The sequence below is a fragment of the Xyrauchen texanus genome, chromosome 13 (genome assembly GCF_025860055.1).
Source record: "Xyrauchen texanus isolate HMW12.3.18 chromosome 13, RBS_HiC_50CHRs, whole genome shotgun sequence".
NCBI lineage: Eukaryota > Metazoa > Chordata > Actinopteri > Cypriniformes > Catostomidae > Xyrauchen > Xyrauchen texanus.
The window spans coordinates 44,446,035-44,470,366 of NC_068288.1; the positions used below are offsets into that span (position 1 = coordinate 44,446,035).

General features: G+C 36.2%; 2 protein-coding genes and 2 pseudogenes across 3 annotated transcripts; 2 read left to right on the forward strand and 2 right to left on the reverse strand.

The window, feature by feature from the left end:
• Positions 1 to 2,120: 2,120 nt before the first annotated feature.
• Positions 2,121 to 4,285, forward strand: LOC127653785 (regulator of G-protein signaling 9-binding protein-like; annotated as a pseudogene).
• Positions 4,286 to 4,463: 178 nt separating this feature from the next.
• Positions 4,464 to 5,146, forward strand: LOC127653786 (E3 ubiquitin-protein ligase RNF182-like; annotated as a pseudogene).
• Positions 5,147 to 5,425: 279 nt separating this feature from the next.
• On the reverse strand, positions 5,426 to 10,787 carry LOC127654191 (ubiquitin-conjugating enzyme E2 C-like). 2 transcript variants are annotated; one of them, XM_052141260.1, is made up of 7 exons: positions 10,755 to 10,787; positions 9,629 to 9,739; positions 6,430 to 6,457; positions 6,238 to 6,324; positions 5,903 to 6,107; positions 5,732 to 5,791; positions 5,426 to 5,592 (listed from the first exon to the last, which is right to left on the reverse strand). In XM_052141260.1, the coding sequence occupies exons 2-7, from the start codon at positions 9,727 to 9,729 to the stop codon at positions 5,555 to 5,557; spliced, it is 519 nt and encodes a 172-aa protein (XP_051997220.1). In that variant the 5' UTR covers positions 9,730 to 9,739; positions 10,755 to 10,787; the 3' UTR covers positions 5,426 to 5,554. The 2 variants fall into 2 exon arrangements, with proteins under 2 accessions (XP_051997220.1, XP_051997221.1); XM_052141261.1 differs by having other exon boundaries at positions 9,629 to 9,765; positions 10,755 to 10,786.
• A 980-nt stretch (positions 10,788 to 11,767) lies between these two features.
• On the reverse strand, positions 11,768 to 19,741 carry LOC127654369 (deoxynucleotidyltransferase terminal-interacting protein 1-like). The gene is made up of 13 exons (XM_052141508.1): positions 19,437 to 19,741; positions 17,956 to 18,026; positions 17,718 to 17,814; positions 17,537 to 17,635; positions 17,386 to 17,454; positions 17,228 to 17,284; positions 15,506 to 15,567; positions 15,384 to 15,429; positions 15,231 to 15,289; positions 15,004 to 15,064; positions 14,847 to 14,918; positions 13,710 to 13,765; positions 11,768 to 13,604 (listed from the first exon to the last, which is right to left on the reverse strand). Exons 1-13 carry the CDS (start codon positions 19,497 to 19,499, stop codon positions 13,487 to 13,489), a joined length of 930 nt encoding a protein of 309 aa, XP_051997468.1. The 5' UTR covers positions 19,500 to 19,741; the 3' UTR covers positions 11,768 to 13,486.
• Positions 19,742 to 24,332: the final 4,591 nt, after the last annotated feature.

Below are 24,332 nucleotides of genomic sequence, written 5' to 3' on the forward strand. Positions count from 1 at the left end.
TGGTTGCGTAAGCTTTACTTCAAGAAAACTATGGGAAACATTTTCTCCTCCCTTTAAAAACTAGCAACTCAATGCAAAGGTGATATTGTTAGTCACATTTTATTATTTATATTTAGCAATATTTTTTATGTCGTCTGTAACATTTACATTTACGCATTTGGCAGACAATTTTATCCAAAGCGACTTACAGAGCCCTTATTACAGGGACAATCCCCCCGGAGCAACAAGGAGTTAAGTGCCTTGCTCAAGGACACAATGGTGGTGGCTGTGGGGATCGAACCAGTGACCTTCTGATGAACAGTTATGCACTTTAGCCCAATACGCCACCACCACTCAAGCCCTATAAGAACAGACCTGCAACCTTTAAATAACATATCTATATATAGAAAACATTGGAATCAGAAGGGACAATGGTAAATGGTCTGCACTTATATAGCGCCTTTTTAACCTTAACGGTATTCAAAGCACTTTACACTGTGACTCATTCACCCATTCACACATCAATGGCGGCAGAGCTGCCATGCAAGACGCTAGCCTGCCATTGGGAGCAACTTGGGGTTGTCTGGGCTGGGAATCGAACCACCAACCCTGTGATTAGCGGCTGACCCGCTCTACCACCTGAGCCACACCCACCCCTCAGAAAAAGATGCAAACTCTCTATTGCTTTTGGAAGTGGCATTCTATAATGATTGATGGGTTATTTTATTTGTGTATATATAAGGACAAATCAAGGGATACCCTCTTACATCACGATTTGAGTGTTAAGTGGATTAAGATGAGTGAAGTGGAGTGGTGGTGGTGTAGTGGTCTAAGCACATAACTGGTAATCTGGTAATCAGAAGGACACTGGTTCAAGCTCCACAGCCACCACCATTGTGTCCTTGAGCAAGGCACTTAACTCCAGGTTGCTCCGGGGGGATTGTCCCTGTAATAAGGGCTCTGTAAGTCGCTTTGGATAAAAGCGTCTGCCAAATGTATAAATAAAATGTAAATGTGAAGTGCTGTTTTGCTAAGGAATGAGCTAATATTACTGGTGTTGCTCAGGAGACTCGACCCACGGGAGCGTACATGTTGTATCAAGCACCACACAGCTTTCAAACAAGCCCAAGAAATCACAAGAGAGTCAGTAAAGGATCCCTGTCTGTTTCTCCACAATACCATACCAATCTCCCAGAGGACAATTAACCTGACATAAACCACTGTGCAAAGCACACACAATATTACACACACGCACATACAGACAACCACTCGTAGAAGTCATTAAATATGGCTTTCTTGATGAAAAGCACCGAGTTATGAGTTTGTCCTGAAATGTGAAGGACTCTTTATTTGAGGTTGTACAGCACAAGAGATTCTAGGAACACGGACTACAAGGTGTGGGCCTAAATTTACCAGTTCTCCCTGAAGACCAGCTTCTATGAAAGCTTTGGAAAAAAGAACAAGAGGTGAGTGTACATATACAAGGTGTTTGGAACAAAGTGTCTCAAACAGATGTATGAAACAGGACTGCTAGCTTGTGAGTTTCATGGTGGCCATGAAAGCCTGAGGATATCTTTGAGCATATCAGTTATAAGTTAGTGGGTTTTCTGTAGCTGAACATTTATAAATTCATATACAATACCTTTTTCTTTGGGTTTTATATTGTATGCAGATTCATATTTAATTATATACTGTATATTTTAAAACTGAACTGTTGCAATAGTTACAAACCCAGGAAAGGTCAACCAATAAATAAAAAGTGACATTGTAATATAAGAACAGCAATAGCCGTTTCAGAGTGGTTTTAAAAACAAATGGTAACAGAAAGCCACGCAATTGCTGCAAATATACTATCCATATCCAAAAAGGGAACTTAAAAGTTAGACATTTTCACATTTCACTCATCTTGTGTCATTTGATCTCATTGTAGATCAAAAAGAATATTCTATTTCAGAGAGATTCAGTTATGCTATTATCAATTCAGCTCATTTCATTCAAATGAGATTAAGAAATGAAAAACCACCAGCCAAAGAGCAGGGAGACTATGTACAATTATATTTGGTCCAGTTATAACTGTTCTGAGATTTAGAAACAAACTATTGTTAAATCTTCCATTAAGGTCAGTCATCACACAAGTGGTCATGAATTGCTGGCGTCAATCCGTGGTAGAGATCCAAACCAGAAAAAATCAAGTGAATGAATGCGAGGGGGCCCAGACCGCCCTGAGCAAGATGACATATTGCTTCCAACAAATGGCAATGTCCATGGGGACCAACACAGACGGAGCTGCCTTAGAGAAGAGCTGGTGGAAACCAGGACATTAGCTCATAGAATATGCTCAGGTAAGACCAAAAACATTTAAGCAAAAAGACAGTATCAGGCCTCGGAGTTTAAATTAGCCAGATTGCAGCACAACCTTGCCCTGGATCACTCAACCTCAGTTGCGTAACTTCTATTTGACAGACCATACGAGAACAAGTGTTCAGTAAACTTGTGAAAAGTGATTTTTGCAGTTCCATTTGGTGGTGCAGAAATTACACACTTCATCCTCATATTTTTCTGCAGTGCAAAAACTAGGTGGTAGGTCATATTCAATTATGATCCATTCAAACTGTAGAGAGTTTACTCGATCTACTCATGTTTCAGGGCTTCACCGGAGGAGGCTAGCTTTGCTGATAGAAATGGAACAAGGGCATGAAGACAAAGAGCAGGTCGAATGACTTTGGGTACTCTTCTTTTCAAGCTTGGAAAACTTCCAGCAAGACCTAAGGAAAGGTCACCACCTTGCAAGAATGGTCCCCCCTCTCCCAGTGTAAAGACAGGCAAGGCTCTAGGGATGGGCGATACCACTTGTTTTCTTTTCAATCCGATACCAATATTTTCAAGCACAATATCGTCGATACCAATACCGATACTTCTGTTAAATTTACTTGGGATAAAATGGGTAATCTAAAATAATATTTTTAGTAATTATTCAAGTCATTTTTTTTTTGCCTAAACAGAAAATGATTAGACATGTTTTGTTTACACTTATACTGTATAGTTTAACCATGGTATTTAGTTAAACCATAGTTACCACACAATTAACCATGGTTACTACTACAATATTACTGTAGTAAATCAATGGGTTCAATGGTATAGTAACTTAATGTTAAATATGTATTTAAATTAATAGGTGTCATTATTGTTCCGTTTATTATGCTACTATGAAAATTGTTAATACTCGATTACTATTCTAACTAATACATAATACGCAACAAACTATTAAGCATTGAGTGTAGTAATGTTCACGATAACATGTAGGCCTATTATCATATATAGCCTACATAAAAATTAATGTTTTTTTTATTTATTTGTGTTAAATTATGTTCTTTTCTGTGCAGAGTGAAATAGTTTTCCTACTTAGAAATGTAAATTATTTGATATCACCAGAAAAGGCACCACGGACAAAAGTAAAGGTACATTTAAATGTACATACAAATATTTATGTTTAGCAGGGAAATGAATATGCAGTGAAAATTAAAGCTTGTGTGTCAGACGTTGAAAATATCCCGCCCCTTACAAAACGGAAAATGTGATTGGTTGGCTATTATCCAATCGCGCCTAAAATGAACGTTCTGATTGGTGGATCAGCTCAGTCGAACTGTCTGTCTTGCCCGGGCTCCCCAGTGCATCTCCGTGCGCGTTTAAAGAATCTCTGTAAAAAAAAAATTTAAATGATAATAATAAAACACAATTTACTCAACGGTGCTGCGGCATTGCGTTATAAGATTGAAAAAGTTCCGGGTCAAATGTTCATTATTCTGGCGGCCACCTAATCCTTTTTATTTCACTTTGAAGCTTGTGATTATTGTTCGTGGTAACCAAATAATAATACCCCAAGTTTAAAAAAAATGATAATAATCTGTAGAATCTATATTTTTGTGTGAGGATCGATATTTTCGATACAACAGCAGTATCGGAAGTATTGATACTTTTAGGATCGAACCGCCCATCCCTACGGCAAGCCCTAGTAAACACCGGTTGTGCAGGTGGAACCTCTGACGTAGAGGCTCTGGCAGCAATGGTCCAGACCCCATGGTTATCGGTATAGGAGACATCAAGCCCAGATCTGAAAACTCGTGCGGAAGAGATTCATATTCTGCATGAAGAAATGCTCCAGAGAGTTTAAACATGCCACAGTGGTCAAAGGAACCAATGCAAGAAGCTTGGGTGGAAGGCCGTTCTACCAAAGATGGTGGGCAAGACTCTGGAGATGATGGAAGTAGAGGTTGTTTCTCAAAATACATCAGGATGTTACCATTAAATTATTAGCATAACAATTTGAATTGGAAAAAGTTACTTAATTATTTGGTATGTCCACCTTCTGCTTTAATTTCATCGACATTGTCAATGTCACATTATTCGTTATTTGATTAGCAACCCCAAAAATAGTGCAGACATTTACATATTTGGTGTCATAATGTGTCCACAAATTTCTCAGTATGAGCCAGAAGTCTGACTCGGAGACTGTGGGATCCCAGGCAGTAGATTTATACAGCCGAGGAACTGGAATTTAAGATCTGCTACAACCACTTTGACATGCATTTCCATAAACCCAAGGTGCTTAGCTGCCGGCACCGCATCTGTGCCAAATGTATGAAAAAGATGGTCGAGCTTCTCCCAGCTTCATCAGCTTCCCATTCTGTCTCCATGAGACACACGTCCCTGTTGAGGAGAACTGGCTGCTTCAAGATGACAGCAACATCTTGGCCATTCTCAATTACCAGGACCGGGCACGTAAAGGTGGAACCGTGACGAGTGGTGAGGACACCCAACAGCCTAAGTGGAGGAATTAGAGGGGAGCAAGCTCATAGTTCCTCCGATTGCCTCGTCAGCACCATCATGGAAGTCCCTGGAGAGTCGCAATCCTTTGATTCAATGAGCATGCTGAACGTGGTGCGCTTGCATCGGCCGGTTAGCCTGGACTCTTTGCCTTGCCACCTTTCCTGTGCAAAAGTGCCGGGCGTGGACATCCCGCTCAGTCCCTCGATTTCTGATGGGTGTACTCGGCTTGGTCTACTTCAGCTCGTTGCCACTTGGGATCTACTTGCTGATGATCCAGCAGCTCACAATGGGAGTGATCCTGGTCAGCCTGGTGCCCTCCACGCTGGTCTTTTGTGTGTAAATTCTCAGGTTTAAACTTTTATTTGCAAACCATATTATGGTCTCAAACTGTTGGACCCCTCTTTAGATTTAATTGAAAACTAATGATAAAGGTCTTGTACTAACTGCTTAGTGCAGATTTGAAAACCATTGTCCTTTTATTTTTCAAATTATCTTCTTTCCTGAGCAAACTACTTATGCACCGAAAACAAATTATATTGTAAATATACAAAATAAAAGAAACTTTAAGCGAGGCATTATTTTTTGACCCAATAATAAAAGGTATGCAAGCTTAGTTTTCAATAAGCATTTTATTCAGGCAAGTTTAATACAACACAGAAAGAATGTACAAACACAGACCCATTACTCAAATTTACATTATGAACAAGAAAAAGACAAAACAATAGGCAGAAAAGTTGAATGTTTATGGTCAATTCTTATACGTTGTACGCAAATGGGCTTTGAAGGCTGGAAAGAAAGTAATTTGAAATGTATTAGATTTAGCACAGTTCAACGAGACCAAACCAGATATAAATAAGAAAATGACGTAACATGCTGCAGTCTCAAGAAATTGTTCATTTGCACAGAACCAAGTAAGACTACCAACCTTCCTGGTTATCCCATAGTTCAGCAGCTGCAGTGTTCAGTGGACTATCATTGTTGGGTTCTAAAACAAGGAATAATAACCACCATTCCAGACAAAGAAACAAAATATACACCGTGAGATCACTGTTGTGCAAATGTAGTACACCTTTGAGAAGTCAAAAACACATCTTACCTCCTAATAAACTCTGAATAGACAGTAGTATTGAGCGGACATCATACAGAGCAGACCATTTGTCCTTCAAAATGTCTAAGCAGATAAAACCGTTCTCATCAACATTTGGGTGGAAACAAGGAGTGATGAATTTGACTCGGGGGGCGTTGTAGGGGTACCCACTGGGAAACTCCAAAGAAAGTTTGTACCTCAAACCTTCATACACCTAAAAAAATAAAAAGGTGCAGAAAAAGTACATTTGAGCAGGATTTACCTTTTGCTTAGATTATTTCAATGTTATGCATTTAAGCATCACCAATCCTGATAGCAAGAACAACTGTTGTTGCAACTCTTACCGTTGCCTGAGCGCCATCTATTGTACCAATCCATTTGAAAAGATTGTCAGACTCTGGAAACGCTGAAATCCCCTTGTCTCCTGACATCTGCATTGTCACAGCACGTGAGTCAACACTGTTGCACTTAAGTTCAAGACTAAAGTTAAAAAGTTTAAGAAACATCACAATTCCTACTGTATATAAAGAGCTCACCATTAGCGTCATCAGCTCTTGCTGAAGCCTATTGAGGAAAAGAGATGCATTGACAATGAATGTATTATCAAAAGGTAACAGTGAAATCATAAAACTATTAGAATCATGCCAATATTTGCGGTCATTCTGAAAAATGCCCAGATTAATGGTTAAAAGTTCTGAAACAAACTGAAAAAACCTTGCGCCAGAGAAACAGAGCCAAAATGGCCGATCATGGATAAGTAAACAGAAACGTCCTTGGGGAAAATGATTAGGCCTAATGGTGATCGATATCATCAAGATATTCTTCAAAATCTCAAATTTCTCTGATTTTCATGCTCTCGGCAGCCAATAATTAATTGGACAAAAGACAAACCAAGTTTATTCTCATTGTCAGGGATCATGTATTTAATGTACTCTGGGTCCGTTCCAAACTCAAAGACTTCCTTCTATGGAAATACAAGAGAAAATGAAGATTTTCTTTTCTGTTTCTCAATGTCAAATTAAAAGTTACCAAACGGTTAGCAGCAAGTCAATTCTCCTTTGACGGTTAATGTCATTAAACGAACACATCTCGCACACTTCACAATAACATTAAAAATAAATACAGCGGAGATTGCTACTTAAAAAATATTAATAGATACATTTAACATTACGATCTACCAGTGTTGAAGTACTGAATTTGTTGTAGGCTATTAGACAAGGTAACTCCATGAGCAGGCTGATCAAACAATTTCAAAGTCTTTTTATTCTTAAGAAAACATTTGAGAATTTCTTACAAATTTTTAAAGAACTGCACTTAGGAACGTTCTTATAATTTACCCTTTATTAAGAACATTTTAGTGAATCCGGCCCCTGGTCGCTAAAAACTCCACAGCAACACCATTGCGGTTTGTTTATGTACTATTTGGTTCAAAGCGTTGCCATGTCTGCTAATATAACATGTCCAAGCATTTCTTCTTCCTGTGATGTTTGTTGGTGATTGTATGAAGGTAAAATAGTACCTAAATGCTTTGCATGCGCAGACTAAGATTTATAAAAGCGTTAATCAAATTGCAAGCATAAAAATAACTTGCATGCACACAGAAAGTTTTGTAAAGGTGTAAATCAAGTTGAAAGCGTAAGAAAAAAAATATTAGCAATACTTCAATGCTTTGCATATGTGTAATTCATGTGTTGTGAATCTGTAATTGCGTATTAACACAAAGTAAATTTGGTGTGTAATCTCCTGACTTCCTTTTTACCGCACGTGCACTTTTGGCACCGTTTTTGCACCTAAACACGGCCAAAGAAATTGCAAATATGCAATCAGCGATATGAAAGCAAAGAAAGGGTGTCATGAACAACTAAACGGATTGGCCACATAGAATCAGCCTGCATGTGTAAAATAAAATACTGCAAACATGTAAATGACTTTTTTGTTTGTGGCATATTTTCAAGCAATAATCCGACATACACGGTTCCCTCTTCCCTATTGTTGCGCACACACCTTTGGCACGAATTTCACACTGATAAGAGTTTTTCAAGCACCAGGGGGAAGGCGGGTCTACCTGCTTCTAGTAACCAATCAAATGAGGATTTCCTTGACCAGTTTAGTTTAATAACGTGACAAACAGCTTCTTCATATGGCTCACTGTCGTTCCTCTGGGTATCTTTCCTCTCTTAAATATCAAACTGAAATATTAATACATACACAATTTCATTACATTTACTATTGCCTGGCAAGGCATTTTGGTGAATAGATGGAATTAACTGGTATCACAGAACTCATGCTAGAAAACCAATTAATAATGTAAGACATAAAATTAACCACTGTACATAGATAGATAATTTACTTGTATAATTTTGTTTTTAGAATGAGTTCAATGATACCAACAAGTTCCATCCATCCATCCACCCACCATGCCAATGATAACTGAAAGTAATTATAATATAATTAAAATAATGAACAGCACCAAGAGACACTTGAACACCAGATTGAGATTTACATCAATAAATGGTGTCAGCTCAACTTTACACTTGCAATAAAATAACGTGTATGTATTAATATTTCAGTTTAATATTTAAGAGAGGAGAGATAACCAGAGAAATGACTCTGAGCCATATAACATAACAAGCTGTCTGTCAAATTATTAAACCAATCAGATCAGAGTAAACTGGTCAAGGAAATCCTCACATGATTGGTTACTAGAAGCAGGTAGACCCACCTTCCCCCTCGTGCTAGCAAAACTCTTTTCAGTGAGAAATTTGTGCCAAAAGTATGATCGCAACAAAAGGGAAGATGGAACCTTGTATATCTGATTATTTCTGGAAAATACTTAACACAGTCAATCCATTTAGCTGTTCATGACACCCTTTCATTGCTTGCATATCATCACATTGCAGGTTTGCAATGTTTTTGGCCGTGTTTAGGTGCCAAAAGTCAGAAGAATACACACCAAATTTACTTTGTGTTAATATGCAATTACAGATTCACAACACATGAATTACACATATGCAAAGAATTAAAGTATTGCTAATAATTTTTTCTTATGCTTGCAACTTGATTTACACCTTTACAAACGTTCTGTGCGAATGCAATTTATTTTTACGCTTGCAATTTGATTAACGCCTTCACAAATCTTACTCTGCGCATGCAAATTTTTCTACCAGGCTTGTAACTTCAAGTACGCTTTTACAAATCTTACTCTGCACATGCAAATCATTTAGGCACCATTTTTCCTGGTTGGCAATCCAGTTTATGGTGCAATACTGCCACCTAATGAGCTGTAATGTAGAGCACCACCAGAACGTCTTTCAGTGGAGTCAAACATCTGCTGAAGACAATGAAATTAGTGAAATTTCATTCAAAAGAGAACACATTTTATGTCGGATTAAATCCTAAACCAAGTATACTTCTTGAACCTTAACTTAAAAGGTAGCTTACCCAATGGAGTCTACTTGCAAACAAAATTCACTCTTGAGGTCTAAAAAAAAAACCATGTGGAATATATTTCCTCCACAATTAACGGTGTGACATGTATATCGTGATAAGTATCGATATGTACGAAAATCGTGATTATATTTATTCTTTTTTGCATTCCATGGAAGAAAGACTCGGCTAACAGAAAAATTAAAATCGGTGTATCCAGAATCTTATTTGATCCCTATAGGATTGGTTACATTTCGAATTTCATGTATGCATACAGCCCATTTGAAGGGAATACTTTGAGGATCAGACCTTTTTGAGACGGATCCTCTGGGCATACTTCCACTGGTCTCGCTTCCTTTGAGGGCTGCCGTTGAAGAGGCCGCCGCGGGATCCATATTCTGAGAGGCCATCACGTCAGATCTTTGGTAGATGTGGAAATAATGGATCTTTTAAAAAAAATGCATTCACACTTGATTTACAACAAGCCCAAACAATGCACCGTATCCTTTTTATGTATCATATCCAGTGTTGGGTAAGTTACTCTAAAAAAAAAAAAAAAAAAAAGTAACTAATTACTAACTACCAATTACATCTTATAAAGAGTAGTTGGATACTGCACTAATTACTCTGTCTGAAAATTAATTGCATTAATTATTATGTATTACTTTTCTATCAACCTCGACCAGATGAACAATACAAGGATAGACATGAAACAGTTCTTTTAATTCTTTCAAAATAAATAATAAAATGTATTATCCATGAACTGGCCAAAGAATTTAAGGTGGCAGCGTTAAATTAAGAAACATACTTTTGAACATTAGACGTGAAATATCGATTTTAATATACGCTATTGTTTCATATAGAATATTTCTGTTGCATATACAGTATTTAATGCAATTACATTTGATGTAACTAAGTAAAGAGTAATCCCTTACTTTACTTTTCCCTAGGAAAAGTTCATTTAGTTACAGTAATGCATTACACCCAACACTGTTCATGTCCAACTGGTTAAGCTAACTAGTACATTGAAATCCACAGTCTCGAGTGACTAGAATTAATATTTATAGATTTTCAAAACTAACCAGACAAAAATAGCATCGATTTCATGCTTTAAATTGAGAGTAACCGATCTGGCATCGATCAAAACATTTGAATGCAGTGTAAATAGTCACAGGCCTATTTAAAAGTAGATACTACTAACCTAGACAACATTAAAAAGTGGATGGGATTAGATAACTAGATACAAATATTAAGACGACGAACATCTACGCATACACATATACGTTACCTACTGCTAACAACCATCTCGCGTAAAAGTATATAAACAAAAATATCAAGTCAAATCATTTATAATTCATTAAAATGAATATATGTTTATAAACCATTCTTAAGTATCCAATTTTAACGTAATTATTTGAAGTGATATGCATATTACCGGTTGTGTTTAATGCAGTCGTCAACAGTAACCGACCCCTGAAAGAATTTTTTAAATCATAGCCCGCCCACTTATTTAAACATTGTTTTCCAAACCGAAATCCCCGCCCACTTACCATTTCAACCAATTGCAAGAACAGATTACGAAGGAAGCGATCGCATAACAACCAATGAGGACTGACGTAAAATTACAAAACACTTCGATTTGATTGGTCGATACAACCAGGTAGGTGTGTCTATAACCGTTGACCAGAGTCAGTCATTGATTATCTTTCTAACAAGTCAGTCCACTCTCGGCCATTTTCGGAACGCTTTTGGGGAGTATAATTCCAGTCATGCCAGTGCAGCTCCTACTTCAGAATCAGAATCAAAATGAGCTTTATTGCCAAGTATGTTTACATATACAAGGAATTTGTCTTGGTGACAGAAGCTTCCAGTGCACAAACAATACAACAATAAAAATAGAATTATATATATATATATATACACACACACACACATACAAATACAAATCTGTTATATACAGGTAGTGCAAGGCGTAATGGCAGAAGAGGTAGGATATGTTGGAAAAATATATAAATATGAATGGAGAAAGACCAAAATCTCAAAAACAGTTGGTCAATATTACGACCCAAGAACACATTTCAAATCAGCAATACGCTGCAAACATACTTTTCCCGGCTTGTATAGCTAGTGCGCATGCGCATTCTTGAGTTGATTGACAGGTGATGTCTGTATCTAAAAGGTGATTGGCTCTTTAAGCTGTAAGGCGGGACTTCCTTTCTACATCCGTTGACCGTAGGGTGCTCAGAGCTCCATAACTGAGCGTTCCAATTTCTCCCATTCATTTTAATAGAAGTCGCCCGTCTCTACTAAATACTCTCTGCAGTGATTCAATAGTTTTAAAGGGGGAAAGGAAAGCAGTGATTGACAAACACGATGTAGCAGAAAACAGTTTAATGGTAAAATACATCTACATGTATTTTTACGACATAAAAAAAAGAAATCTTTATTTTCAATGATATATCAAACAGTAAGTCAGGTTAACAACAATACAATACAATTCATTTAGAAAATATATTTTTAATATTTCTCTTCAATCCCCTTTACTTTTAACAAGCTATAAAATGAGTCCATGTAAAAATGATCATATTTTTTTAAAACATCTTAAAAGATGTATACTATCAGGTATGTAAAGTAATTGAGTAAAAATACTTAAGTATTATTTTTGAGGATTTGTACTTTACTCGAGTGCAATTTAAATGGAATACTTGTACCTTTAATTAATTACATTTCTGAAGAAAACAAGTACATTTTACTCCTTGTATTTTTATTTAAACTTGAAATGTACTCATAAAAGTTTTTGCAGATGATTTCCTTTGTCTCACTGGATTGAAGTCGCCTTTTCACTGCATCCAACAAACGACATATTTCAAATGGAGTGTCGCACAGTGGCTGTGTGGAGTAGCGGCCATCTGCAGAGGTGGAATTTCGGATCTGATTTGAGCTTCGGATACATTGAAATATTTGTGCGAGTAGACCGACCGAATCTCAGCTGCCTCCGCGTCTTTGACGTCAACCTGCGCATCTTATCACGTGGCTTGCTGAGCGCGCTGCCATGGAGACATAGCGTGTGTGGAGACGCTGTGGAGGTGTGAATTTGACCACACTTGAACAAGCTTGTAAATGTAACTGGTTATGTAATACAAATGTTAAAATGAGTCATGCGCTATAGTAAAATTGTTTAGATGTCATAAGATAGCATTGTGTGAGGAACAAAGCGAAAGGTCAGCGTTTATGAACTGATAATCTACACCTGGACACTTTCGCGATACGTACAGCAGGTCACGTAAAAATAATTTAGCAAAAATGTAGTTATTGTAAGATTATTCTTTGACAAGGTTGCAAATGCCAATGGGGGAGAAATATGACAGTCGTCAACGACAGTAAAAAGGCAACTTCACAAACCAATCGAATTTAACAAAATCTCCTATTTTGATTTCATTCTAGATAAAAGTTACTTTTTTTAATAATTTAATATGAATACTTTTTGACTTTCACTCAAGTATGTTTTTGGCTAGATCCTTGGGACTTTGAGTAAAAGTTTCACCCAGTGTCCATACTTTCACATAAGTATACTTTCTACAAATATAATTCTGCTGATAGAGGAAGTAGCTTTATCGTTTTGTAAGACATTAAGCAATATATCTTTTAAAAAGAAATGAGAGAAAAATATAAATGACTAAATAAATTCCCTTTTTAAAGCATGACAAACAAAATTCATATTTTGCGATACAAGTCATTCTAGCTACACGGTATCATATGCACTTAAAAAGCAAGAAAGAAACAACATCATGACAAATTGTAAAGAAAAAAAACGAATCGTAAAAAAATTGTCTAAAATCCACAGCATTCAAAAAGTCATTCAGGCTCTATTTGTGCCTCAGTAGATTTGTAAGTCTTTTAAATCCATGAAAAAAAACAAAAACCACTTTCGTTTGACAGAGAAAATCGGAATTAATATATTTTTACCCACTTTGTGATGAATACCAGTTAATGTGAATTGTGAAAATTCAAGTAAAATTTCTGGGCAATTTCACCATAAACGCTGCTTAAGTCTATTGTGAAGATCCCATTCAGCGTGTAAAACAAACAAAACAAAAAGTCACAATTATTTTAAGTAGATAACACTCAAGAGTCCGCTGTCCAATGACTTGCCTGACGAGGTCGGCATCAAACGGCGAGGTCATTTTCTGATTTCTGAGCATCCATTGCCTTCTGCATCTTCTCCACCATCCATATGGGCACTTCAAATGGTTTCAGTTCATCCAGCTTCAATTCAGGAGAGTCCCTAAGAATTTAGAGAGAGCATCATTATGCATGTACGCTTTACCGTAATGGCTCATTCATTAACCTTTAAAGTGGTTTGATTTAGTAAGAAAACGTGTTGATTTACTTGTAGTCTTCACTTTGGGCAAGATCAAGAATGTCTTCCTCTATAAGCAGATAAGCCTGAGAGAGGAAAACAGAAGAATCATTATTTAACGGCCAGTGGAATTTCACAATCCCTTTAATAAAAATACAATGGAAAAAACACACGTTTGAGGCGGAAACATACTCTACGCAAGTACGTACGATGCATGTTCTTGGCCACCGCGCGTTCCAGCTAAACATGCGTTTTAACGTTACCATGGCGATAACAAACCTCATTCCTAAAGGGGGCGATAGAGTTACCTTCAAACATCTGCGCTATTAAACTGGATGTGTTATAACTCAGGTAATTTGTTATTAATGTATTGACTTTAAATGACCTGTTCAGTAATATTCTCTTCAAACAAAGTAGTTGAAAGAGAAAACACCATAGAAGCAGACAGTTCACACAAATCTCACTATAGCACCCCTAGTGGCAACGTTGAGAGTGCAGCGTGTAGTTGCGCTGTGCTATTAATTGCAGTCTTAAACATGGCAGAACACAACGATGTGTGAAATTGAGCATGCGTTGCAGGATGAGCCTCATGTAGAGTATGTTTCAGGCCTAAAGGCCAAATCATACTTTGGTTGTCCGCGTTGCTGATCGTTGCTACACAGTATGCGCAACGTTTTTTCATCATCAGGTCAGCTGCCAATCGCAGGGTTGGTGGTTCGATTCCCGGCCCACATGACTCAACATGCCGAAGTGTCCTTGGTCAAGACACTGAACCCCAAGTTGCTCCCAATGGCAGGCTAGCGCCTTGCATGGCAGCTCTGCCACCATTGGTGTATGAGTGTGTGTGTGAATGGGTGATTGGGAAACAGTGTAAAGCGCTTTGGTAACCTCTAAGGTTAAAAAAAAAGCGCTATATAAGTGCAGACCATTTACCATCAGCACAACCGTCACGGACCAGATTTTCTCGAGACTCACATTCCTTGTCTGTGCGCATCGTTGGCACATGCCCTTGACTATACTAGAAGAGCACTAGCAGTTGTAGTGTGCATGCGTCAAACGCATTTGAATTCCCTCGAGTCAAAAAAGTGTGCTTTCAAACACACAAAACGGCCACGGTCCAATCCAGAACGCAAAAACTAAGTAAACCCAAGCCTTTAGTTTCCTCACCATCTTTCCGCCTGTTGCTCTCATGTGTTGTCTCTCTGAAAGCCAGTGTTTGTCCTGAGCATCAGCTGCATACTGAGAAATAAACATATATTTCTTATAACCACCGCATAAACACAGAAACCGAATAATTAGTACTCAGAAAAATGCGAAAACATACCTTGAAGAGCTCTGAATGTTTAATGTAGATTCTTCCTCTTGTACCGCCCATTCCCAAAGCCCTGTAATGATCCACTATTGGTATTCATTGAACGTATACAGCAAAAAACGCAAAACAAAACCATTTAAATGTGCACTAACATAAAGCAGCAAAAAATGACTAAGTGCACCCCGAAAATGGTCTTTTTAATGTAGCATAGTGAAAAAATGGCAATGCTTGTCACTTACTTATTTGCCCTGGATCCTAGAACAAATGTGCTCTTCTCTGTCAACCTAAATGGGTCCCACTATATACAAATCAACAGACATATTCAAAAGCAAAGTCAACATCATGTCAAAACTTCAATATCCATAAATATGTAAATAAGTCATAATCATTACCTTGGGTCCGTCTCGCTTTATTGGCTCTGATGCTTTAGTTTTAGCTCTGCAGAAAAAAGGTTTAGCAAATTTCAAAACCTCGAAACTAGAATCGTAATTATGTCTAAACTAAGAAAACTTACGGAGTGTTGTACTGGACCACCCTGTCATACGATACGACTTGCGCAGGGGGGCGACCCTTTCTCTAGAAACAGATGTCATGTTTGTATATTTATTCAAGTATGCTCAATACAAGTTAAGGTCAATCCACACATTTGTGGCATAATGTTGATTTCCATTCAAATTATTTTTAACTATTTTAGTTTTTAAAAAAGCAGAAATCTGGGTTGCACATTGAGGCACTTACAATGGAAGTGAATGGGGCCAATTGGTAAACTTTAAAATACACATAGATTTGAAAGTATAGACACAATATGTAAACAGTATATATGTTTACATGATTTCAGTACGATAAAATCACTTACTAAACTTATCGGTAGCGGTCAACCGATATATCTCCGAGGCCGATAATTCGGACGATATTCTGACTTTATAAAATGTCCCCTTTGGCCAATTTGTTTCTTGAGGGCACCAAAAATTGCCTGCTTGCATGTAAAGAGACTGAGACATGTAAACGACCAGTCACGGTTCATGCCATCTTGTTATTACAATAACAGTGTATGCAACACAGTGTCATTTAAACAGTCCGCATATCAGAGCCGCGGCAGACACATTTGCGCTCATAATGTTAAAGTGCTCACGTGTTTCATTCTCCCTCTCTCTCCCTTATTAAATTAATGTTCATTAACTTTAATATGCATGTAGACAAGATGACATGCAATGTCCACGTTTGCCAACATTTTCACATTATTGTCATGTTGATGAGACAAACTCCTGGAAATGCTGCCGAAAGTTTTGTCTGCATTTCAGCACCTAATGGGGCTTTTCCACTGCACGGTACAACTCGACTTTGCTTTTTTGGGGGTTTTCCACTGTGGATAGTACCTGGTTCCTGATACTTTTTTTAGTACCACCTCAGTCGAGATTCCAAGCGAGCGAGCCGATACTAAATGTGATGTAAAAATCCTACAGATCATTGATTGTTCAGGGAGAATCGTCACTACCAGCGTCACTGGATTTCCGACACGCGACATAAACCCGCTAGTTTTAAAGTTAGCAACAGCGATAACAGTATCATTTGTTCACGGGACTTTCGAATTGTGAAAAAAGAAATGGCTGTGCGTAAAACCACGGCGTGGTCAATAAACGAGGTGCAGACGGTCCACTCGTTAGCGACGAAGGAAAGACGCGAAACTAAAAAGTTTTCCAGGAAGTTTCTTGGCTGTTGGACGCACACGGCTACCAACAGAACCATCAAGGAAATGTGGAAGTGGTTTGAGCAAATGGACGCTATCTAAACCGGCGAGCAAAGGGAGGGAGAGTGCCCTGGACTCAGCCATGGCTAGAGTCCACGATGGAGGATGTTATGTTTTGTTACGTTATCTCTATACTCCGCTTGAAAGCTTCACTTTATTTAGTCGACCAGCTACTGGAAGCTTCTGAAATCAACCAGGCCAATTTAACTGTTACACTTGTGTAAAATCACCATGCAACTGCTTTATGCAGCACAATGAGCTAGTAGCTAACAGCTAGTGGTTGTGTTATTGTTTTGGACAGTTTGGGTCGTGTTTAAGATGATGTCACAGCAGTAGAGGCGGCAGTAGAGCAGTATTATACTACATAAAATTGCATGTTTAAAATGACAATGTCGAGCATATAAAGCAGTGCTAAACAATAACAAACACCTCTAAACATTAATATTTTATAGTGTTCAATCTCAAACATTGCAGATGTCACTGGTCCACCTTTTTGGGGATGGGACTGTCTCTCTGGCCAGTGTTGTCGTCCGGCTGTCGTGAACGCTGTGGGATAAAACAAACTCTTAGTTCTCCAATAATATAAGGTAGAACAGAAAAACGTCTCTTGCATGCCAGATATATTTGTAGTTTATCAGACAATGCACCTTCACTGTGGGGTCAATACTACTTGGTTTCGGAGCAGTTTTCTCTGTGTCAGGAAAAAGCAGCTTTGCCTGAAACAGAACATTTTACAAATGCATTTAACACCGGTTAATTTGCCACAAATTTTCAGCATACTTATTTGCATAAACATACATGTTCCAGGCAGTTTCGGCAAGCGTCTCTGATCAGCTGATCTGGCTGGACGTCCCCGCCAACGTTCTCTTTCACGTTACTGGCTGCCTTCTCAAAAAACTGAGCCACAAAGAGAGAAGAAAACAAGCAGTCTTCAGACAGGATCAGAATAAGCAGGTAGTAAATGTGGTCTTTCACTCACCTTCATATATTTTCTGAACACAGCAAGGATGTCTTCATTGAAGCTGGGCTGCAGTACCGTCCGCAAAAGATCCATGGATATGACAGGATCTGTGTAACTACATACAACAGCGACAGCACATTAAAAACAACCTGAATAGCTGTTTTGTGATCTTTTAGGTGACAAAATCTTTCCATTTTGCCTATATTTTTAGTACACAGAACACCTGATATAAAGTGAAATACACATGTGGACTTACCTGACAGTCATCTGTGAGCGGCGTCCCCTGCGATGCACCTGTCTGTGTTTGATCATAACGTTCCAGGGATTCTGTAATTCAGGGAAACAATATATTTGCACAGCGTTCACATACAGTGCATGAAGATGCCACAAATAAAGATGCAACACACAGGAAGTGATTTCATCAATTGATACATTCTTACACAGTACATCAATGTACAGCTACTGAAACATTTCTGCATTTTCAATTCATTTACAAATGACATTTTTATTATGATATGAATGTGGCTCAATGACGAGACACAATTTGTTTTTTTCAGATCTATTATGTTATTTAACAATACATTAATAATGTAATTCACAAAAAACAATTACTTGAATACAACTCTATGATGTACTATGGTGCTTCTGAGTTCAAAGTCAGTTTAATATTTGGTGTAACCATTTTAGCAAAAAAATTTAATAAATATAGTCTTATTATTTTTTCTTTAAAAAAACATATGCAGTAAAACAAAATGTTTTTAATATGTTATTAACATTTGAAAAATTTTTGTCCACCAAATTAACGTCAGGTGGTGCAGATAGCTATTGTGTTGTCATGTGACAAAATACATAAAAAAAAATAAACCCCTTTAGACCCAAACCTCATAATTGTGTGAAGTAAATTACATTTAAATGAAAATACATATTTTGTTCAGCTCAAATGGAGTAACCCTGAGGAAATGTCTTGATATTCGTGACTCAAAAATTAATAATATTTGTAAAAAAAAATTTTTTTACCTTGAAAAATATGTTTTATGTTTTGTATTAATTTTATAAATAAAGATGTGTACACTCACATCCATAAAAGGCAAGTTTTTTAATACATTTGTACAGATGGTAACACCATTTTACACATTTTTGTGATAGAAAATGTTATAAATAATTTTCAAAAGTTTATAAAACCAACACAGAAACAAATATTACATTTCAAACTTGACACATACGTTTTAATCTACTGGTGAGCATGACTGTATCTGTCAATAAAAGTATTTTTAATAGTTTTTTTTATATTATTGTTAATCTTTGCCACATTTCTAATGTACAAAACAATTATTAATCTGTACTACAATATATTGTAATGTTTTCACGGTTGTTATGAAAACAAAAAACAAAGTAATACACTACATATTTATAATATAAAATTTTATTGAGAATTTGTATTAATTTTAAGTATTTATACATACGTAGTGTTCATCAAAACAAATATTGTTACCAGACAGGAGGATTTTCATTACTGTACTGCGTCATAGAAAAAATGAGAATGTCATACAGACTTAAAAGTATAACATCCTTACAGGAAGAAAATAGGAGTGTGGTTATGAAAATTAGAAATTTTTCATTCAGATATTTAAAGATCTGAATATAATAAAATATGTAAACAAACGATTACAATATAAACAAATAGATAACATTTCTTCATGCAGCCAGTAATATCATGATGACACGAGTTTGACTCACCTGCTGCTCAGTGACATCCTGCTGCAGCCAATCTCTGCGTCCCTCACTCCTATGAGCACCCATCACTCACAATCAACAGATTCTCAATGTAGATCGATCAGTGTTTCTGTGACACACTCAATGCGGTCCCTTTAACTTTTACTACACATCTGCAGTCAATTGTTGATCTAACGGCATATTCTTCTATGCGGAGAAATTGTTTAAAAAGTCACTATTAGTAAAAGTTAACGGAGGAGCTCGACGAACTGTTTGTCGCATCCTCAAGATTGCAATTTTGAAGTGACGTAAACAAGATTTTAATCGCACTTTCTGTCGCGAATTTCAAAATAAAAGTCTGCGATCGATAGTGCGCATGTGCACGTGTATTACGGGCGTGGCCACACTGCTGACTCATTTGCACAACTCGAGCGGCCATTACTGTTGTGGCACTGAAGCTGTCTGTCAGAGAGCGGTGACATTTAAACATTTATTTATTTCAAATTTGTTGAACATTTTATGACAATATGTTAGTTCACTTAGGCACTACATATTTATTCATTCTTATTTGTGTTTTCTCTCTGCGTTAATTTTGTAATGTGACTAGGCCTACTGATTGTACAATGATTATGTTTAACGTCTTCATTTACTTGTCAAGCACAATCTTTTCACAAAGCATTATGCAGTTGAACAAATTAATTATTATATATTCATTATATATAATTTGTGTCAGGGCCAACATGTGGTGCCTTGATTCAACCATGGAGCAGGAAATTTTTTTTATATATATATATATATATATATATATATATATATATATATATATATATATATATATAATTGAGACTTTATTTCTTACAATTGTGACTTTATCGCAATTGAAACTATTTTTTGCAATTGAGACTTTATTTCTCACAAGTGTGACTTTATTTCTCGCAATTATTACCATTCCTCACAATTGAGACTATTCCTCACAATTGAGACTATTCCTCACAATTGTTACTATTCCTCACAATTGTTACTATTCCTCACAATTGAGACTATTCCTCACAATTGAGACTATTTCTCACAATTGTTACTATTCCTCACAATTGAGACTATTCCTCACAATTGTTACTATTTCTCACAATTGTTACTATTCCTCACAATTGAGACTATTCCTCACAATTGTTACTATTCCTCACAATTGTTACTATTCCTCACAATTGTTACTATTCCTCACAATTGAGACTATTTCTCACAATTGTTACTATTCCTCACAATTGAGACTATTCCTCACAATTGTTACTATTTCTCACAATTGTTACTATTCCTCACAATTGAGACTATTCCTCACAATTGTTACTATTCCTCACAATTGTTACTATTTCTCACAATTGTTACTATTCCTCACAATTGAGACTATTCCTCACAATTGTTACTATTCCTCACAATTGAGACTATTCCTCACAATTGTTACTATTTCTCACAATTGTTACTATTCCTCACAATTGAGACTATTCCTCACAATTGTTACTATTCCTCACAATTGTTACTATTCCTCACAATTGTTACTATTTCTCACAATTGTTACTATTTCTCACAATTGTTACTATTCCTCACAATTGTTACTATTCCTCACAATTGAGACTATTCCTCACAATTGAGACTATTTCTCACAATTGTTACTATTCCTCACAATTGAGACTATTCCTCACAATTGTTACTATTCCTCACAATTGTTACTATTTCTCACAATTGTTACTATTTCTCACAATTGTTACTATTCCTCACAATTGTTACTATTCCTCACAATTGTTACTATTCCTCACAATTGTTACTATTTCTCACAATTGTTACTATTCCTCACAATTGTTACTATTTCTCACAATTGTTACTATTTCTCACAATTGTTACTATTTCTCACAATTGTTACTATTCCTCACAATTGAGACTATTTCTCACAATTGTTACTATTCCTCACAATTGTTACTATTCCTCACAATTGTTACTATTCCTCACAATTGTTACTATTCCTCACAATTGTTACTATTTCTCACAATTGTTACTATTCCTCACAATTGTTACTATTCCTCACAATTGTTACTATTCCTCACAATTGTTACTATTTCTCACAATTGTTACTATTCCTCACAATTGAGACTATTCCTCACAATTGTTACTATTCCTCACAATTGTTACTATTTCTCACAATTGTTACTATTTCTCACAATTGTTACTATTCCTCACAATTGAGACTATTCCTCACAATTGTTACTATTTCTCACAATTGTTACTATTCCTCACAATTGAGACTATTCCTCACAATTGTTACTATTCCTCACAATTGTTACTATTTCTCACAATTGTTACTATTCCTCACAATTGAGACTATTCCTCACAATTGTTACTATTCCTCACAATTGAGACTATTCCTCACAATTGTTACTATTTCTCACAATTGTTACTATTCCTCACAATTGAGACTATTCCTCACAATTGTTACTATTCCTCACAATTGTTACTATTCCTCACAATTGTTACTATTTCTCACAATTGTTACTATTTCTCACAATTGTTACTATTCCTCACAATTGTTACTATTCCTCACAATTGAGACTATTCCTCACAATTGAGACTATTTCTCACAATTGTTACTATTCCTCACAATTGAGACTATTCCTCACAATTGTTACTATTTCTCACAATTGTTACTATTCCTCACAATTGAGACTATTCCTCACAATTGTTACTATTCCTCACAATTGTTACTATTCCTCACAATTGTTACTATTCCTCACAATTGAGACTATTTCTCATAATTGTTACTATTCCTCACAATTGAGACTATTCCTCACAATTGTTACTATTTCTCACAATTGTTACTATTCCTCACAATTGAGACTATTCCTCACAATTGTTACTATTCCTCACAATTGTTACTATTTCTCACAATTGTTACTATTCCTCACAATTGAGACTATTCCTCACAATTGTTACTATTCCTCACAATTGAGACTATTCCTCACAATTGTTACTATTTCTCACAATTGTTACTATTCCTCACAATTGAGACTATTCCTCACAATTGTTACTATTCCTCACAATTGTTACTATTCCTCACAATTGTTACTATTTCTCACAATTGTTACTATTTCTCACAATTGTTACTATTCCTCACAATTGTTACTATTCCTCACAATTGAGACTATTCCTCACAATTGAGACTATTTCTCACAATTGTTACTATTCCTCACAATTGAGACTATTCCTCACAATTGTTACTATTCCTCACAATTGTTACTATTTCTCACAATTGTTACTATTTCTCACAATTGTTACTATTCCTCACAATTGTTACTATTCCTCACAATTGTTACTATTCCTCACAATTGTTACTATTTCTCACAATTGTTACTATTCCTCACAATTGTTACTATTTCTCACAATTGTTACTATTTCTCACAATTGTTACTATTCCTCACAATTGAGACTATTCCTCACAATTGTTACTATTCCTCACAATTGTTACTATTCCTCACAATTGTTACTATTTCTCACAATTGTTACTATTCCTCACAATTGAGACTATTCCTCACAATTGTTACTATTCCTCACAATTGTTACTATTTCTCACAATTGTTACTATTTCTCACAATTGTTACTATTCCTCACAATTGAGACTATTCCTCACAATTGAGACTATTTCTCACAATTGTTACTATTCCTCACAATTGAGACTATTCCTCACAATTGTTACTATTTCTCACAATTGAGACTATTCCTCACAATTGTTACTATTCCTCACAATTGAGACTATTCCTCACAATTGAGACTATTCCTCACAATTGTTACTATTTCTCACAATTGTTACTATTCCTCACAATTGTTACTATTTCTCACAATTGTTACTATTCCTCACAATTGAGACTATTCCTCACAATTGTTACTATTCCTCACAATTGTTACTATTTCTCACAATTGAGACTATTCCTCACAATTGTTACTATTCCTCACAATTGTTACTATTTCTCACAATTGAGACTATTCCTCACAATTGTTACTATTCCTCACAATTGTTACTATTCCTCACAATTGAGACTATTCCTCACAATTGTTACTATTCCTCACAATTGTTACTATTCCTCACAATTGTTACTATTTCTCACAATTGTTACTATTCCTCACAATTGAGACTATTCCTCACAATTGTTACTATTCCTCACAATTGTTACTATTCCTCACAATTGAGACTATTCCTCACAATTGTTACTATTCCTCACAATTGAGACTATTCCTAACAATTGTTACTATTCCTCACAATTGTTACTATTCCTCACAATTGAGACTATTCCTCACAATTGTTACTATTCCTCACAATTGTTACTATTCCTCACAATTGAGACTATTCCTAACAATTGTTACTATTCCTCACAGTTGTTACTATTTCTCACAATTGAGACTATTCCTAACAATTGTTACTATTCCTCACAATTGTTACTATTCCTAACAATTGTTACTATTCCTCACAATTGTTACTATTTCTCACAATTGAGACTATTCCTAACAATTGTTACTATTCCTCACAATTGTTACTATTTCTCACAATTGTTACTATTCCTCACAATTGAGACTATTCCTCACAATTGTTACTCTTCCTCACAATTGTTACTATTTCTCACAATTGTTACTATTTCTCACAATTGTTACTATTCCTCACAATTGAGACTATTCCTCACAATTGTTACTATTCCTCACAATTGTTACTATTCCTCACAATTGTTACTATTTCTCACAATTGAGACTATTCCTCACAATTGAGACTATTCCTCACAATTGTTACTATTCCTCACAATTGTTACTATTTCTCACAATTGAGACTATTCCTCACAATTGTTACTATTCCTCACAATTGAGACTATTCCTCACAATTGTTACTAT